This window comes from Periplaneta americana, chromosome 11 (genome assembly GCF_040183065.1).
Source record: "Periplaneta americana isolate PAMFEO1 chromosome 11, P.americana_PAMFEO1_priV1, whole genome shotgun sequence".
Classification (NCBI taxonomy): Eukaryota; Metazoa; Arthropoda; class Insecta; order Blattodea; family Blattidae; genus Periplaneta; species Periplaneta americana.
This window is the reverse complement of record NC_091127.1, coordinates 74,604,904-74,624,997: the sequence shown is the minus strand read 5'-3', so window position 1 is coordinate 74,624,997 and position 20,094 is coordinate 74,604,904. Positions and strand designations below refer to the sequence as shown.

At 35.4% G+C, this 20,094-nt stretch overlaps 1 protein-coding gene across 5 annotated transcripts in view; it reads left to right on the top strand.

The window, feature by feature from the left end:
• The window catches only part of poe (E3 ubiquitin-protein ligase-like protein poe), a 214,135-nt gene that overhangs the window by 47,050 nt on the left and 146,991 nt on the right, over positions 1-20,094 (top strand). For all 5 annotated transcript variants that reach the window (XM_069839628.1, XM_069839627.1, XM_069839626.1 and 2 more), the window contains exons 20-28: positions 40-172; positions 417-518; positions 3,285-3,498; positions 4,084-4,241; positions 6,516-6,743; positions 9,797-10,014; positions 13,151-13,562; positions 15,513-15,704; positions 15,812-16,064. In XM_069839628.1, the coding sequence (XP_069695729.1) occupies positions 40-172; positions 417-518; positions 3,285-3,498; positions 4,084-4,241; positions 6,516-6,743; positions 9,797-10,014; positions 13,151-13,562; positions 15,513-15,704; positions 15,812-16,064 (1,910 nt within the window). The remainder of the gene's footprint in view (positions 1-39; positions 173-416; positions 519-3,284; positions 3,499-4,083; positions 4,242-6,515; positions 6,744-9,796; positions 10,015-13,150; positions 13,563-15,512; positions 15,705-15,811; positions 16,065-20,094) is intronic.

Genomic DNA, 20,094 nt, shown 5'->3' with positions numbered 1-20,094 from the left:
ATTTGGTACTAATTGATACAATTAACTTATTATTTATAGATTCCTTGGTTCCTAAAGCAAATCTTCCCCAGTTGTCAGACCTTTATCTGCTGGATGCAGTAATAGCTAAGATTCAAGTACTAATGGATGAAGGAATTTCAAAACCAACTACAGAATCATCTGATTCCACCAAGTAAGTTTGATAATTGACCTGTTCAGAGCAGAAGTGATGTAAATCAAAAATGGGTAATGAGGATTAAAGTAAACATTCTGTAAAATACAGCAGAAAGTAGCCACTAGTCTTAAGTTATAAAACAGGAACATTATTACATTTTCAGATTAACAGAAGTAAATTAGTATGTGCAGCTGATAAATTTTATTATTTTAGTTTTCTTTGCTACCGATATTGCTTATACTTGTTTGTAATTCCTTTACAGAAGTAGTCAAACTACAGATGCCTCACCATCAGCAAACGATCTTGCTCAAGAATTGCTGCCACATGTGCTAACTCTTACTGAAACAATTATAGCTTGCAGCAGGTAATGAATTATATTTTTAGTATTTACTCACATAAATTTGCTCCTCGCATAATTTTCTCACTCTCTCAATATACAAACTGAAATTTGGGGGGAGGGGGAAATTCGCATAATTTTCCCATCTTTATTACTGTTTAAAAAAATTTTATTAGTAAATGTGACCAAGAAGTGCAAAACAGTAACACTGCACTAACGGTCAGTAAGCTACACCACTTGCGTTGACCGCAAGCCTGCCTCAGTTACATGCTGACACATCATAAGTGTTGTGTACACACATCGCTCACTTGTAGTAACCATGTGGGTGACGCACAAGTAGGCTACAACATATAGTGGTCCATGTACAAATAATTAATTCGTATTTCTAAGTGAAATGGGAAAGAAAAACTGCAGTTACAAGCACATTTCAAATTACGAGTTATAGAGTTCATAGAAAGTAATGATAATCACTCTGTAGCATGTGAGTTTTGTGTTGAGCCATCACATGTGCGCTACTGATATAAACTAAAGAACAGTTACAGAGTGCGAAAAGGACAAGTTTATTATTTCAGGGACCAAAGTCCAGGCAGTATCCAGAAGTTGAAAAAGAAGTGTTTGGTTATATAACGAAGTTAAGAAATAACAGTTATGCAGTATAATTCCATTGGTCATAGAGAAATGGCATGGTCACAACTCTCTGCTCTCACAAATTGGCAATGCAGGTCAAATGCCGATTTTCTTTGATATGCCGAGGAACACCTCATTTGGCAAAAAGGTTGCGTCTAGCATCACTTTGTTAACAACAGGTGCAGAGAAACTTTAATAAACGGTTATGTTGGCCATCACTGTGGACGGGTGGAAACTTCTTCCATACGTGATATTCAAATGAAAAATGCTTCCAAAAGGGAAGTTTCCTCCTGGGCTACATGTTCGTGTCCAAGAGAAAGGATGAATGGCTTCCAGCTAAATATATGATTGGGTGCGTGTTGCATGGGGAAAATGTTCAAGCTACCTGTCAAATCGCAGGTCTCTCTTGGTTTTGGACAGCATCCGTGGCCATCTTGTCGACGATGTTCAACAAGAAATGTCGAAGATGAGAACAGATCTGGTCATAATTCCTGGTGGTTTAACATTAACGCTGCAACCACTTGATATGAACGTAAATGAACCGTTCAAGGATCATGTGTGGTGAATGTACGTGGAATGGATTGCTGCAGGATCCCATATGCTGACACCTACTGGAAAAGTCGAGAGTCTTCACTTGAACTAATATGCAAATGAATTGTCCAGGCATGGGGGCTAATTTCAAATGAAATTGTGAAGAGCTTCAAGAAAACTGGAATCTCGAACAATATGGATAGTACGGAAGATGACTGTATTTGGGAGAAGGATGACGATGAGAATCATCAGAGGCAATGGATTTTATTTTTAAATTTAATTTTCTATATGGTGGTATTGTACCATTAATGTTTAATGCATTTCCATTTGTTCTATTTAAGAGATTGTCGATGCTGTTGAACATCGTATGTTTCTTTTTCTCTTGTATGGAGGAGGGACCTGATGGCTTACACTGCAGCCTGAGGCTTATTGTGCTTATCACTCCTATTCTTATGAATGATTGGATAGCCGAATGGCTGCACTCTTGTACAAGTACAGCATGCCACACTGTGAACTTGTTGTTGTTGTTTAGTCAACTGTCTGAAGACAGGTCTGAACCACAGAAGTGATACCAAGAAGGCACCAATTATGAGGCAACTAGGCCAGGAGATAATAGGTTAGGGTGGCCAGTTCCTTTCCCCTCTCCATTGCATACATCTTAGCTACCTATTACACTAGTCAGATTTCAGATGCATACAAACAATTGTTCTTCCTCTGACACATATCAAGTGAGATGTACTGCCTGATAATAGATTACATATCATCCAGAACCTCAATCAGAGGACACTGTGAACTTTACCTGGACTATTGTTTGAATGATGATGATATGTGAAGTAATGATGGCGAAATGAATCCGAGGTCCAATGCCGAAAATTACCCAGCAATTTCGCTTCAATTTATTGAGGGAAAACCCTGGAAAAAAACCTCCGAGGATTTGAACCCGGGCCTGCTCGTTTCATAGTCAGACATGCTGACGATTACTTCACAGTGGTGGATGCCCTCGTATGTTAAAAAAATGAACAAAATGAGATTACACTTTATTTCTATCGAAGTCATCCCAAACCTGCAAAAACATCTTAAGTCATGACATGGGTACAGACTTCACAAGTATTTCCTCTTATATTAGACATTAATTCATTATCAAGATATTAAAAGGTTTTTTGCTATGCAGTTAAATTTAATTTTTTTGACATACTTACGAGCTTGCTGTTCAACACTATTGTTGCTTTTGATATGAAAGAGAGGCATGTGATTTGTTGGATGTCAGTTTTTGAAGCGTTATTTTGAAGAAATGTGTTTGAATTATATATTCAATTAGCTTTCATATTAGGTACAGTATTAGTAACAAGTTGAAGCCTGTAGTAGGAAGATTGTAAAATAAACATGTTATTAACGTAATAATTTCTAAGAGTTTGAAGAACATTTATATGATATTTAAATACTTACACATTAATACAAAATTCAGAACTAGAATTCTATGGAACTTAATAATATTTTGTTTGTTTAGTTCATAATGCAAATAATGGGCTATGTTTAAGAAATTTAAGTAATCATGTTTGAAATCAATAGAATTAAAATAACTAATGTTCTCTACTGAAATTATAATTTAATAATTTAATTTAACTTTGTGTGTAGGTCAAGTTTACTGTATCAGATGAATGAGAGTTCGGAGCCGGTAGGCAAGTATTCTCTTCAAGACTTTCAAGCATTCAAAGAAATTTTGGCAATTTCTTCAAGTCGTTGTAACAAGACAAACAACTTAGCTACTGCACTGATGGCACTTCTTCCGGCTGGTGTTCGCACTGTTCTGGAGAAGTGGAATGACAATGGAGTAGCTGATTTTCCGTGGGTGAGTAGTTGTCATCATTTAATGTTATAATCCCCCCCCCCCCGAGCCATATTTTGGTTTTGTCTATTTTTATTGTTCCAACAAATATGGAATGTTTTTAATGTGAAGATTTTTTATGCAATTTATGTGGAGCATAATCTGTTTTGATGTAGCTGTGTTCGTTATGCATATGGTATGCGACACGAGGAAAATAAATTCATATAGTACTTGAGAAACGATTATTTACAAATTGACATTTTATTTTGAAAGAAAGTCTACTATTTTGCCTACAAATAATTTACAATTTTGCAATCTTGAAACAATAATATGAATACAATTTTAATCACGTTATAATTATTTAATATAAAATAAATTAACATAGAAATTAAAAATTCTTTCCAAAGACACAACTTCTGTTAACTTCTAACCATAATATATCTAATTTTCTAGCAGTTTTTCTTGGAAATGCACAACAAACCTGTGACGTGAAAACCACTAACTTGGGGCACTTTTTCTTTCTCATTACACTAATTACAAAGAGATCCCCGAATGTTCATATTGATATATTTATTTTACTCCTACTAACACAATTTTTCTTTGTAACAGAACACATACGCCAATGATGTTATTCCTGCTGAAAGTTATGTATTGGCTGTGATTAACACACACATATCTTCACTTTCGAATCACGGCTCCTTCAGTGTCAACCCATCACTGAAATATTTGCTGCATTCACTAGTCACATTTATTGGGGAGCATATTACGTAAGTTGCTTTTGTATTCACATTGTAAGTGATGTTGTTGACATTGTAATAACATACAGCTGGTTTTTATACAAACTAGAGAAATTGTAGGTATATTATCATCATTATTTTAATATCAAATGTTTTTTAATTACTATTTACAGTAAAATGACTTTCAAATAATTGAGAAGTGGAATATCGTTGTTGTTCCTGCAATAATTCCTATGTGCAAAATATAAAATTTTTCCGTAGGAAGGAAAAACACATTTATTCATTCTATGGCAGTGGTAAATCTTTAACAGTAATGTGAAATCAGTCTTATTATATGGTTGTGAGACATGGAAAACAAGTAAAATTATACAAAATAAACTGCGAACATTTGTTAATAGGTGTTTACGAAGAATTTTAAAAATTAGATGGCCAGATATAATCACGAACTCAGAACTATGGAAGATAACAAATCAGAAAGAAATCACAATAGAGATGAAAAGACGAAAGTGGAATTGCTTTGGGCACACAATCAGGAAAGACGATGGAGTGTAGAAAGAATGGCTTTGGATTGGAACCCCCAGGGTAGTAGAACAAGAGGAAGGCCAAAAAATACATGGAAGAGAACAGTTTTGGAGGAAATTGCTAGGGAGGGGAAAACATGGAGCGAAGTGAAGAAGTTGGCTACAAATAGGGTCTGATGGAGGCACTTTGTGAATGCCCTATGCTCCTCATGAGGAGATACAGGAGATTGATTGATTGATTGATGGATTGATGACAGTGGTATATAGGAGATTGTGAATTCTTACATTTTCGAAAGAAAGAAATATAATTACATATAGGAGATTTTATTATTTGCTGTATCACTATTTAAGTTATTTAATAGAGCAAAAATCTGAAAATCGATAAATATGTCACATAGGAGTTATTGCAGTAACAACGACAATATGCTTTTGTTACTAAATTTCAAGCAAGTTTAAATTAAATGTATAGGAAGAGAGACAGGTAAGATTTTATAAGAAAATTTCCACACTTTGTTTTTAAGTATGATATTCTTGATTTCTGCAGATTTTGTGCAAAATGGATGTCTAAACAATTAACAAAGAATATAAGCACAATTTCAGTATCTGTCCTTATCATTTGAATTGGTGCCATTGTGAAAAGGAGAACTTGAACTATGCCCATCATTACGAACTAGAAACCAAATGTTAAAGTCAAGAGCACCTGCAGGATCCTGCAAGATGGTTAAAAAATTAGAGGAAACAGATGGATAAATCAATCAATCAATTAATCATTCAATCTTCTTAATGTATCCAGCTGTTTGCTGACAACATAAAGTCCACTATAGTCCACTATAGTCTATTCAATTGTTGTTTTTCACGAGAAATGAGGGGTATTTTGATCGGAGTTCATTGTAGATGCCTGTTGCTAGTAGCCATAGTTGGGGTGTAGTCAATATATACTGCAGGGCTGTGTCTTCTGCAGCTGGTACTGATGATTTTGAAACAGATGGATGAAGAGAGAGAAAATTGAACATGAAAAATAGCCTGTTCTGAAATGTAAATTACCCTGTGCATGCATTCATAGTTTAAAGTACTCACTTTTGTTGAATTGTTTATCGAGGGTTTGAGAAAACATGTATCGAATACATAGAGAAAAAAAAAACGCGTGAAAAATAGAAATCTCAGTGGTAGCAATAAAATTGCTACCACTGGCTACCCCCTCTGGGTGCTCTTGGTTAGAGCATGCATAGGAAGCATCCACCATCTCTAGCTTCAGAAAAGCTTAAGGTGCAGATGTCTGCTAGAAAACTTATGTTGGTATTCTGATATTCCCAAGATCCTATTATTAGAACACTATTTGATGAAGCCGCCATAACAAGTGCATGGTGTTCTAACGTGCTGCAGTGTGATCTGTGGCCAACCATTTGGACAAAGTAGAGATGAAGAAACCTGTTGAAGGATGATTTGTTATGCAGTATTGCATGCCTAAAATATGGCAGTCATACCATGAACAACAATCAGAAATCGAATTGAAGTTTCTTTATCATTCATTCTGCAGTTCATATCTTGAACCTTTTAAGTTTCGTCTGTTTGGAATTCTCATATAATCAAAAACTTTTTCCTGTCTGCATCAAAAAGCATTTAGACCAATAAGCATAAGGTATATTTTAGAAGCAGGGAGATTATGTTCAGAGATAGTATATTTTAATATACCTTACACCTGATTAAAAACAATGTGCTGAAACTTTTTGAAGTACCCTTGTAATACAAAAATATAAATAAAATTTTAATGTATTCATTACAGGAAATGTGCAGAAGATAACGAGGTTCGGCACCGAGCAGTTGATGTGCTTGTGCCACTGACATTGGATGCATGTACTGAACACCTGCATGATGCTGTCTTACGTACATTGGAGCGTGTGATTGGAGATCCAGAAACTGACGAGCATCAAAAGAGAGTGTATTATATTGTATTGGAACACACTTACTACTTGCTACGGATGTTCACAGCTCAGACCACCACTCAGTACTTGTAAGTTCAGTTCTATAAAGGTAAGCATTCACTACATCGTATCGAATTCCTCGTATGAATCGCACACAATGGATATTTTAAGTGCAGTGCGTTCACTGTAACAGCTCTACCTCATTGTCTCATTGGATTGCCTATCAGCTGTTTAAAACATGACATTATACAATATTGACATTGCTGAAAACTGAGGAATTTGAGGTTAGGTCTATTAATTACGAGTGTTAGTGAATAAGAATTTGTAATTGCTTCATACGTCTTAATTGAAGAGGAAGAAACGAAAGAGATATTACATAATATATATGTAAGAAACAACTTTAATACTGTAATGGGAACGCCTCAAATTATATAATTCTTCACAATTTTCTACAAGCGAAATAAGTTTTCCGTCTGCCATTTTGGCACGACACTGAACATGGCACAACATAATAGTAACAGTTGACTAATTAAAATTGATTTATTAAATAAGGCCATGATTGCACGCATTGGAAAAGTTGCTTATCCAAAAAACGTGGACGGATTTGCCTAGAGCTGATGCATGCGATACTATGTAGTGAACGAGGTTACATAACACTTACAGCAAATATAGTCTTTTTGCAATCCGTATGATTCGTCTGATGAGTGCGATACAATGTAGTGAACGCTTACCTTAACACATTAAAATATTGATAACAATTATGCAGGTGACCTTTTAGGTTTGTTGATTGTTAAATAATCATACTTTGGTAAGTTTTCTCAGTTATCATGTTATCTTTCCTGTCATAGGAATATTTAATCTTTTCCACTATATTTTTACAGCTCTTTAGAAATCATGTCTAAAAATCTCAAGTTATGTGACTAAAGGGTGATTTGAAAGTTCAGAAGCATGCACAGGACTTTCAGGTGGAACAACTTGAAATAGGAACCCATGTTGGCTGGTTTCATTTGTGGTGTTGTGGACACCATGTTAGGGCTACTAAAAGTTTGAACAATTTGCGAATTCAGTAATAATTGGTATTTGTAATATTGGAGATAAATGCCATATTGTGCATAAATAACTTCAATAAGTCAGGGATCTTTAAAAAGTCTGAAAATTCAATTTAGTTCTGGCAGTCCCTGAATGGTTTGTAGCATAAAACAGGTCACTATTTTGAAATTGTTCTACTTTGATCCTCTGCATGCATGCTCTCATTATTTTGACATAACCTTTTAAATTAATCTAAATACAGTAAAACCCCATTTTTAAGAAATAATCTGTTAAGTCCCAGTCAAACTTCCTGCTTTTAAGGAAACCGCTTTAAAGAAAATACTACTTTTAAGAAATACTTTTCAAGTGGATTTTGTGATAATGAAGCCTAATACATTCAGTAATCAATAGTACTGGCATATTCGATAGTGCATCTCAGTCGATTGTAATGTGACTCCATGCTGCAGCATTATTCTGTATAATACTTTATGGTCTTGCTTTGCATTGCTTTCACAAAGTGGTTGCTTTGCTTGCTTTGTTTTCGCGAGTTATGTGGATACATTTTCCAAGTTTTTTGTTAGTTTATGCATTGTTATAATGACGACTAAACGTAAGAAATTAACTATCAGATGAAAAGTGAAAATAATAAGAGATGTCAAGGCTAATCCTCAAATAACACCATCGCATATGGCAAAAAAGCATGGTTTGCCAACTACTTTATGGGGAGTAATAAAGAAGAAAGAAGAAATTTTCAATGTCGAGTTTCAGTGTGGTTCGGGTTTAACCAAATAGAAAAACATTCGTGTCTCACCATTTGGAGAGTTAGAAAATATTATAATGAAATGTATTGTAAATAATCATTGTAGGCCTAATTAAATAGTTATGTTTGGTATATAATATACATGCTAGTACAGTAGAATCTCTCTTATCCGGCACCAAAGGGACCAGGCTAGTTACGGATACGAGATTTTGCTGGATAATTGAATAAATACCGGTATATACAAAAGAAAACTTGTATTTTGCGGTACCAAATGTTGAAACTGCAGCCATGTGAAGCTTATTTCTCTATCACTTGCTCATAACTGAATAAACCTAAAAACTGTGTAGATATTTCTTATTAAAACACATCACACAACACAAATAATACACTAATTTTAGGTTCGAATATTCACTGAAAATTAAAGTTTGTGTGAACTTCCTAATGTGGCAACACTGATGGCCCAAACATAATTAAATAAACATAAAAGCTGTATGGATTTCATTTATTAAAACACCTCACACAACACAAATTATTACTAATTTTAGGTTCGAATATTTACTGAAAATTAAAGTTCGTGTGAACTTCCTAATGTGGCAACACTGATGGCCCTGATTGTGGCAGTGTGACAGATTTAAATTTTTTTTTTTTTTTGGCCCAGCCAAAAGTGCCATTGTTTTGATATTGCCGGATATTTGGGTACTGGTTATGAGGGATTTTACTGTACTAGTTATTTTAGCCTTTTCTTCCCATTTTATGTAAACCCCCTTTTAAGGAAAACCCTAGTTAAAAGGGAAAAAAAGTAATTCCTCGGAGATTCGTTTGAAAGGAGTTCTACTGTAGTACTGAAGCAGATCTTGTATTACTTATTCATGATGTCAGAAAATACTTGGTGTTATAGGAGAGGTGTAACAATCATATTTTCTCTAGACTATCAATTCAGTTACATAAAATGTCATTAACCCATTATATGACTCTTGTATTTCATATACTGTATTAATGAAGATAAAGTATTCAATTGTAATTCAGTCATTCTGTAACTATAAAGTTGTTTTTGAACCATCTTCAGTAATTATTACGACTTTTTTAAAAGTGTATAATATATAAGAATATGTTATGGATTTATGGATTCTTACATTTCAGCAATTAAATTTTAGAACTGTGATGAATTACATCAAACATTGCACCTTCAGTCTTTCTCCGACAAGTGTTATAAAGTCATTAATAGGGAACTCTAGAAATTAGAGTTAATTTATTTAGCAAAGCATTTACTCATATGGAATATTTAACAAATATTTATTCTTAAATAATTTAATTATCAAATATTCAATAAATTTGTGCATTGCTTTCTTATAGTGTTGCAGTCGATGAGAAAGTTCTTCTTGAATGCATCAAATTCATGGAGACATTGTTAGATAAAGCAGCAGGTCGTTTGGCATTGGATCAGTTCTTCAACCAGGAGACTGGACGTGATCTGGTAACAGTGCTGCTCTCTGTGGCAACACCACAGGGCTCTCTTTCAACACAGTATAGCACCAAAGTACTTCATTTCTTCAATAAATTGTTTAGTACAGGTGGGTTTTTCCTGTAAAAATATAGTATAATTTAATCAATAACTACTTAATAAATATACAGTCTGTGTGTCACCACTAATCATGAGAACGTTTGTCGTCGTCATCATCCAAACATGTATTAGGCCACATGGCCTAATAAAGATTATATGAATTTCAGTAACATCTTCAATGTTACGCTCTAATAATATAAGCTATTCAAGATACATGATATGATATATATTTGATGTCAACATTTACATCCATGTAATGTGGACCTCACAATTTTGTATCCGGTGCCACAATTACATTCATTACAGATAGACCTTTTGTAGACATGCTCTTATAATTTAACTTTCGACCCCATTTAAATTGATCAGTGTTCTCACCTTTAAAACCTAACAACTTAATTTAGATCATTCAAAATTGACACTTTTACGACTCTGTTCCTGATTTTCAGTTCACATATATCGAACACACACTGTTTCTAATAATACTTGTTACTAAAACATACTACACCATTGTTCAATATGTTCGTTATTATCTGTTTCTTGTGTACATTCCATTTTCAGATCTCACTAATTTTCTACATATTATACTTCGCTATCTTAGCTAGCCTCCCCCACCATACTCCTCACCTATTTTCATTATCTCTATCGTTTTACTTAACTTCCTATTACACTCCTCTAATTCACTCAAAATTGACACTTTTATCACTCCGTTCTTGATTTTCAGTTCACTTAGTCTATATCGAACACTCACTGTTTCTAATAATACTTGTTACCAAAACATACTACACCATTATCCAATATGTTCGTTATTATGTCTGTTTCTTGTGTATATTCCATTTTCAGATCTCACTAATTTTCTACATATTATACTTCGCTATCCTAGCTAGCCTCCTCCATCATACTCCTCACCTATTTTCATTACCTCTATCGTCTTACTTAACTTTCTATTACACTTCTCTAATTCATATTTCATTTTACTTACTAAGTCCTTAGCCATCTCTGAACCAGAAACATCCACTTCACCCTTTTCTGTTATAAACTCGTCTTTCTTTTTCTTCTCTTCACTTCTCACCATTTCAACTCTTGCACTCACAGAAACAATTTCACTTCTCCTCTCAGCACTGACCTTCCTTCCCACTAATCTAGTTAAATCACTTCCCGAATCACTTGATTTTTACTCGTGTCACTAAACTTCATTGCATTTGTGGTACTTAAGCAGCTCTTATCTGCAAATCAAGATTTCAGGTATAACTCCCTGTAAAGTTGATTTGAATAATTTCGAGGGAAAAATTTTTCCGAGGCCGGGTATCGAACCCGGGACCTTTGGTTTAACGTACCAACGCTCTACCAACTGAGCTACCCGGGAACTCTACCCGACACCGATCCAATTCCTCCCTCTATATCCACATACCGCAAAGTGGGCTGGCAACCGTCAAGCAACCAACTTCGAGTGCACACTAACTCCGTGTGACTTACATTGTGGTTTTCTGTTAACGAACAGAAAGTAAAGTTGATTTGAATAATTTCGAGGGAAAAATTGTTCCGAGGCCGGGTATCGAACCCGGGACCTTTGGTTTTCGGAACAATTTTTCCCTCGAAATTATTCAAATCAACTTTACAGGGAGTTATACCTGAAATCTTGATTTGCATAATACACGTCACTGTTCGTTAACAGAAAACCACAATGTAAGTCACACGGAGTTAGTGTGCACTCGAAGTTGGTTGCTTGACAGTTGTCAGCCCACTTTGCGGTATGTGGATATAGAGGGAGGAATTGGATCAGTGTCGGGTAGAGTTCCCGGGTAGCTCAGTTGGTAGAGCGTTGGTACGTTAAACCAAAGGTCCCGGGTTCGATACCCGGCCTCGGAACAATTTTTCCCTCAAAATTATTCAGCTCTTATCTGATTTCTTCACATACGTTTTCTTCTTCTATTCTTGATCTCAGCATTCCTGGTTCTGTCTCGCTTCCTCCAGCGCGATCTGCAATTCAGGCAATTCTCTGTTGTCTACATGTACCTGGTCAACGATCTTGTTATGATAGTTACTTTCCACCACAATTGCTGATTGAACAGACCGTCCAACACCTGTTACGTATATTTTGTCCCAGTTCGAATTTTGATCTTCGCTTAATCTCTGTTTAATTGGGCTGGTCGGTATTAATCCATGTCAGTGATTTTCTTCAATTTCCCTACTTTCCAGTTTGTGTGATAACTGCGATTGCTTCATTTTATTTTTCTCTTGACCATTCTTCTTCCTCACGATTGTAATTCCATCAGTTTGTCCATTCGCACCTTGCGAACTTGTGTCCATTTTTTCAGATCTCCTCTGCTCTTTTTCATATTGATTTTCTCACTTCTTCGTACTTAATCCAAATATTGGATGATCTTCATTTGCCTTACAGAATTCTACGTCATAGAATTAGCCATTGATTTTTAATTTGTCTTCATATAATTTTGCAAAGTGTCCATTTGCTCTTGCCGCCTTCATGAAAGGGAGTAGTAGCTTCCTTTTACATCTGATCTCGTAGCTCAGGTCTTTTTCAACTCATATTCCCGTTCCTTGCACTCTGTGTAAGTTCTTTAATATTTTTTCTTTTGTTACTATATTTGGAATCTTATCACAATAGGCCTTTTACATCCTAATCCGATTCTATAAGTTTCCTTAATGTCTTCTGCTCTTACTTCCAATTTGAAGATCTCTTAGCATACTCTGCATACTGCCTCCCTCGTTTCTATTGCGAATTCACGTCCCTTTTCCTCTACTCTGAAGAATAACAATGTCCTTTTTCTTTGACTTCTTTCGTACTGCTTAATTTCCCTCTTCATTTGTTCTATTGTCTCAGCAATTCAATCTTCTCACTGTGTTCCTCTATGTTTATCTTAACCCTTTCAATCTCCTGTCTGTAGTCACTTGATTCATAATTTGCTTTTTCTTCATTATTTAGATCTCCTATATTCCGATCTACTAATTCTTTCACTCCTGCTAATATTTCCTGTTGTACACTCCTATACATTTTCACTTTCTTGGATTGAATCTTCCGTAACATTTCCTGAGGACAATGCCTCTCTACTTGCAACGTCAGAGCCGCATTCAACTTGCGTCTGTTCACTACCAGTGCTTATTGACAATTGATATACTGTGATTTACAGCTGAGAAGACGCCAGGTGATGGAAGTTTAGAGCGTCTGTGTGGATCTCTTTCTCGACTTGCTACTGTAGAGCCAGCAATATTGCAGAACTGGCTCCGTCATGTTATCCTGGGTGGTCCTACACCCCCTCCTGCCAATTTACCTACTCCTACAACCACAACCACACTAGTCCCTGCTTCACCACAGCAGTCAGAATCGCCAACCAATGCAGCAACTCCTACAGGAGGTGCTGCAGCACCCCCACCACCCCCAGTTACAGCAACTACCAATGGCAAATCAGAAACTGGTGCCCAGATAGCAAGCTCTGAGTCAAACAGCAGCACCCACAGCCCTACTGAAGAACACCAAGGACTCTTGCAGGAGAATCATCTCTTGCTTCAGGGCCTTACAGCATATATCGTAAAAGAGAACAGGTGAGAAAAATCAGGCAGAACATTCTCATCTGACATTACACTGAATACAACATATACTGTCGTGGTCTAAGGCATCCTGCCTAGGACTCGCATTACGGAATGCACTCTGGTTCAAATCCTCATGAGGGAAGAAATTTTCTCATGAAATTTCGGCCAATGTATGGGACTAGTGCCCATCCAGCATCATGATGCACTTGGGGAGCTACTATAGGTAACATAATCCAGTTGTGAAAGCCAGCTATAACGGCTGGGAGGATCATCGTGTTAACCACATGATACCTCCATTTTGGTTGGATGATAGTCCACCTCTGCTTCAGCATGTGAACATGAGGCCAGCAGCTGGCTGGTCGGTCTGGGCCCTTGAAGAACTGTGACGCCACGAATTATTATTATTATTATTATTATTATTATTATTATTATTATTATTATTATTATTATATAACATATACCTCCAAAATAATGTTTTTCAAAAGGTGCATTGTTAATAGAATGTCTAGAATGTTGTCTTTCCATAGTGGAATGGAGATTATAATTTTGGTGAATTTTAATGAAATTTGTAGAAATGAAGAGTAGCGTTGAATGTGAGTTAGAAATTATACTGAAACCTACTGTTGATACTTTTGAGGTTAAAGGAAATATATGCAGAGCTAAGAGAGGTAAGAAGCACCATTTGTTAACCTCTGACACATTGTCTGCCCTTTCAAGGGCCATATGTTGGGATTTTGTTATATTGATAGTTTCACAATAAAAAAAAAAACTATTTATTCTATTTATAATTGTTTATATATAATGAAAGCTGCCATGTTGGTATAGTGGCTAGAGCACTGGACCCAGGTTCGATCCCCGGTATGCTCCTAATTTATAACTTGCGTTGGGGAGCCCGTGGTCTAGGTAATACAGAGGTTTTCTCCGGGAACTCCAGTTTCCCTGTGGCATCCTAACAGATCTCTCTAATCATCTCATTGCGGGTGTAGCGTAGACCAGCCTCCTATGGAGCATCCTGGGCAACGACTCTGTCAGTAAATTGTTCTACATAACTGGCTTCATATGGGTAAATGACGTAAGTCAAGTACCCGCCATTGAACATTTTAATGAATTTTTGAATGGGAAAGTTCTAGATTGCCAGTGCATGAAGAATATGCAATAAAATATACCATATTTACCAGCATATAAGATGAATCAGCCTATAAGACGCATCCTCTTTTTTTTTTGTACACATATTTTAGAAAAACCACTTTACTGTAATTCAAACAAAAAATAATAAACATTTGTACTTTCAAGAAATACAGTATCTAGGTAATCTAACTAGGAAAGAGTACCATTCTGGCCATTTTGCAGTTCCACTTCATAGGTTATGTTTTCTATGAGTTGCTTTTTTTAGATCCTCTTCCTGATTCTGCCAAGTTCTTATCATTTCTCAGTTGGGGGTGACCCAAAATGCCTTTCTGCAGCCCTGTTACCATGCTCCTTAGCATACACAATCACATGTAGCGTGTATGCAATAGTGTAGCAATGCTGACTTTTTCAGTCAAAATTTTCAAAGAAATGAAAGAAGATTAGCAGCAGAAATTTATCAGCAATCACAACAATCATGACAATGAGAAAGTTTAAACAAACAGGATGTGATGGTGAATAACAGAGCACGTGCATCCACTGTAACTGGAATGCTCTCAAGCACCGCAAGGAAGCGAAAAAGAAATATCTGTAGAGTTTAACATGGAACAGAGAAAATTTTCAGAAATGACAGTAATAAAAAACTGAATATTGGTTTATAAGATGCACCCTGTTTTTCAGAACTATTTTCAAAGAAAAAAAGTGCGCATATATGCTGGCAAATATGGTAGTTTCATACCTTTATTTCTTACTGGGTTAAATGTTTCATATTAGACTAGGTATATTAGTAAATACTTGTCATACTGATTCAGTGCTGTTATATTTGTTATGTTGTAGCAATGTGAGCGAAGAAGTGGCAGTTACGATACTTCGTGCCCTCATCCCTATTGGCTCTCACATTCTTTCCCCAGCAGTGGAAGGCACAGGCTTCTCAGAGTTGATGGTCGTCATGGCCACACTGGCTGATGCAGGATCAGGAAAGGGGCACATACATCTCTTCTCAGCTGCTACAGAATGGCTCGAACTTTGGTGACTATCTTTTATTGAATGGTACAAAATAGAAAATAAAATAAAATCTATATATTATATGTTCACTCAGTATATTCATTGAAATGGGTATTTTTTATTTTGTACAGTAAACAGTATCTGAGTCAGCCTGCAGTTGTAGAAAAATTAGAAGCTGGAGTAAGCACTGGTAAACATAGACTTATGTTGGATTCTGCCTGCTACCTGCTTAATTACGTTGGTGATGTGGTGGCTGCACTCTGCCCATCACCACCAGGTCGAGCTACTTCACCCCCTTGGGAAGGAGAACTACCTCCAGAGTTGGACTCAGATTGGACTGATGATTTAGGACACGAAGACGATGAAAGTGGTGGAGAGGATTCGGTAAGCATTTCACTGTCAAAACTCTTCACTTATTTAGTGTTAGAATTATTGAATCGGTTATACAGGATGGCCCACAAAAAGGGTTACATCCAGTACCTCTTAAATGGAATGATACAAATAAATTCTGATTTTTTTTTCTAACTTTATAACCAGAAGAGGCCTTCTAGAAAATGACAATGACAACATTTCACTGTGCCATCTTCATGGAGAACTGAAATGATGGTATAATTTTAGAATGTCTTGATATTTCTCAGAGTTCTGACACTTACTGTGTCTATGCATTCTGTGACCGTTGATGTGTATGGAAGACTCTGCGCATGCATAGAACAACACTCATATCATTTTTTCACATTTCCAGAAACATCAGTTATTAAAATTACTTTAAAAAATACATAATAAAATGTTACATTTTAAATCAGATATACTATATTTCATGGCATAATCATTTCCATTGCATAATGGTCACACTCTTATTTATAGACAAACTGTTCAGGACTTTAAAATTTCACCGCATAATCGTTGCATGGAAGTTTCTGTTTATCATGATCAAGAATTATTTAAAAATAATGTGCCACCACCGCAACACAAAGTATCTTTATGCTCAAGGTCGAATGTGCGAGAAACAGTAATGGCAGCTGACGAAAGTAAATGGAGTGGTGGTGCGAGATGTTAGCACCAAGCCAATAGCTATAAATGCCTTCAGTTCAATACAATTGTTGGTTGTGAGTGGTTGTTTACGAATGTATACTTTTTTAGGCCTAGACCAATTATCTTTCAGCAGACTGGTCCAGTAGTCAGATGATATCGACTTAAGTGTATCAGATGTACTGATACATGTGTTTCAACAATACTGTGAATGTTTTTAGTCAATAAAAAGTGTTTTTAATTCAATAACACCAAATTAATTTTTATTTTTTAAGTTATTGTACATGTTATGGTTCCAACGTCGCATGCTAATACTAGTTCCCCTCTCTTTTCTCTTCTGCTATGAATCACGCAATTTGGCCCTGCTTACTCGCACATGACGCTACCAGTCATTACCATTTTAATTTATTCTTCCTATAATGATTGTACCATACATTTTCACGCCAAAAAGAAAGCAATAGAAAATGCGACGATTATGCGATGAAATATAGTATATTAATAGTACATTATGCAACGAGCCTATAATGATAGTAATTAAGACGCAAGTATGTTTGTTTATGAAACGAGCGCGAGTTTCATAATTTTCATACGAGCATCTTAATTACCATTATAGGCAAGTTTCATACGACTTTTTATGCTCGACCATATTTCTAACTTTAAATTATTCAGAAGTATACATTTTATTTGTATCTGACGGAAAATCGGAAGTGATCTTGTTCATAGCTCTTGAATTGTGAGATGTGCGCAGATGCGAAAGTATTTATTTTTTCCGAGGAACAATGTCATTGACCTTGATGTAATGCAGAGAATGTATAACCTGGAAATTGATTTAGAATTGAAAAACGAGATGACAAATTGAATTTATTTGAATATTATTTACAATTAACGCTAATTATTATAGTAACATAACATAACCTTCTGCGACAGTATTGGATTTCCAGCCTTCGTGACGTTTCGCTCGTCTTTCGATTGCATATCCGAGAATAATCGAAAACCTGAACTTTAATGAATAGGTGTACTTTAATGACATGCATTAAAGGACTGCTACCAGGTGTATAATTACTACATTTCGGCATGGTCGAGCATAAAATAATTAAGAGGTATGAAATTATAGTGTTAATTTTTTGTACAGTAAAACCTTGCTAAAACATACCCTCTATAAAAAGGAAACCTGCACAAACGAAAAATAAATTTGGGAACGGATTGATTTCCTATGTAAAATAATACTTGAAAATGGAAAACTGCCTGACGCAAAAACGGAATCACTTTTGGGCACCATTGAGGTAAAAAACCTGACTAAAATGGATAATTTTAAGCATAACTGTTGCTAAATTCTTTCAAACCATTTTTAATTTTGCGATAATTTTTTTATGTGACTGTACATGCAATGATCTGGAAGACTTTCGCTATTCTTTGTCAGGCATTGGGGATGAAGCTTCTCTAACCATGTCACTATTCTGTGCTTATTGTCAAGGACCGGGGCAGGTTACTGACCTCCTGTTACTGATCTACTGTACGGTTACCTCTTCCAACCCTCTTGCATTTTCTTTCATTTATTCTTAGTTTTGTGCTAACAAGTCAATACAGTGATAAAGGACAGTGCGAGTAGAATAAAACTGTGAATAATTGTAGTGTAGTGTCGTGTCAATTTAGTTTCACATTTCCGTTTATTTATTCTGAGTTTTGTATTAATATGCCAATACAGTGTTAACACAGTCTAGTATATACAGTCGCGAAGCTCAATACGTAGTAAATATGCAAACATTAGATAGTTGCTCACCATTAGGATCGCTAATATCGCCTCATTACAGGCAATGCAAAATAGTACCGTCACAGTCTATTGTTTCTAGCATCCTCAAAACTCAAGCTTCGTGACTGTATATAATAGACTGTGGAGTTAAATAACAGTGCGAATAAAGTAAAACTGTGCGATTTAATAAAAAAGCCTAGATGATCAGTTCTATCATGGAAGATTGGCTTCATAATTTTAATGGAGAAATGAAACATAAAGTTCGTAAGGTCATACTGTTTTTAGACAATACTACCTACCATCCAAGGATTGATTTGTCTAATGTGAAGTTAATCTATTTTCCATCGAACACAACTTCAGTTACACAATCTATAGATCAGAGTGCAGTTTACACTCTGAATTGATGCAGGATGCGATGGAAATCCTACAGTGTTTCCTTCAAAAAAAGTCGTGGCAATGCACTTTAAAAGAAATGTTGGGGCCAAGAAACTAGGGCGCAGGGAGAGGGAGAGAGAGAGAGAGAGAGAGAGAGAGAGAGAGAGAGAGAGAGAGAGAGAGAGAGAGAGAGAGAGGTTGCAATTACGTAAGTTAATAATTATGAAAATAAAATTCACTTTGCATGTACTGTAGTAACTTTTATTTCAAATTATTTCTTAATTTCTTCCTACAGTGAGCATAATGCAGTAGTCTATTCTATTCTTAGTTTTGCCAAAACTCAACCCTTTGTAAAATGAAAACCTGTGAAAACTGAAAAAAAAATTCTGGAACGATTGTGTTTCGTTTTAGAGAGGTTTTACTGTATAGGAAATGTGTTAAAAAATAGCATTTTTTGGCATTAATTATTTGAAGAAATAGCAGTTAAAACCTATTTTGCTATTTTATGTATTAGAGAGAAGTAAATGAAAATAAGATAGTGTAGCCTAAATGGAAGTGGAGATACCTGATCACTGTTACAGTGTTTAGTTAAATAAGTGTAGTTTCAATTATATTACCAAAAAAAGACAAAACCGAACAAAAACCATGAAGCTGAGGGGGAAAAAAAAGTGTATAGTTACGCCTTTCATATGAGTCAAGTACTCACCATTAGTTAAAAAAAAAAAGAGAAGTGTTGAGGATGGCTCATTTTGATTAACAGTGTCATGTATGTTTAAATAGCAACTGGCAATTATTGTAATTTAAAAATTAATAATCGAAATATTACAAACAGCTGGTGCCTCTCTTCACCCCTACCCAGGAATGATATTCATGTCCATGTCAGAAAGTATCAGTTATACTCTCAAGTTCACGTGCTTTGTAGCAGACATAAGTAAATATCACTATTGTACATGTGCTGTTCACGATATGCTAGACTATAAAAATTATGTTCCTGGCTGTGTCCTGAAGAATGAAACAAGATTTGAAAAAAATATTCAAATTTAAATTAGAAAAGATTATGCATTTTTCGAAATATCTATTAGAACATTAATTCGCAATAATTCAAAGGGTTGGACTTGAAAAAAAAAAAACAAATCTTGAAAAAAAGGAGCAAAAAGTACACTTCTTATTTTTATTGCATTTATCACAATAACAGTATTTTCATAACTCTAAAAATAAGCATAAAGCAAGAAACTCTGAAAATAATTTATAAAGCCCATT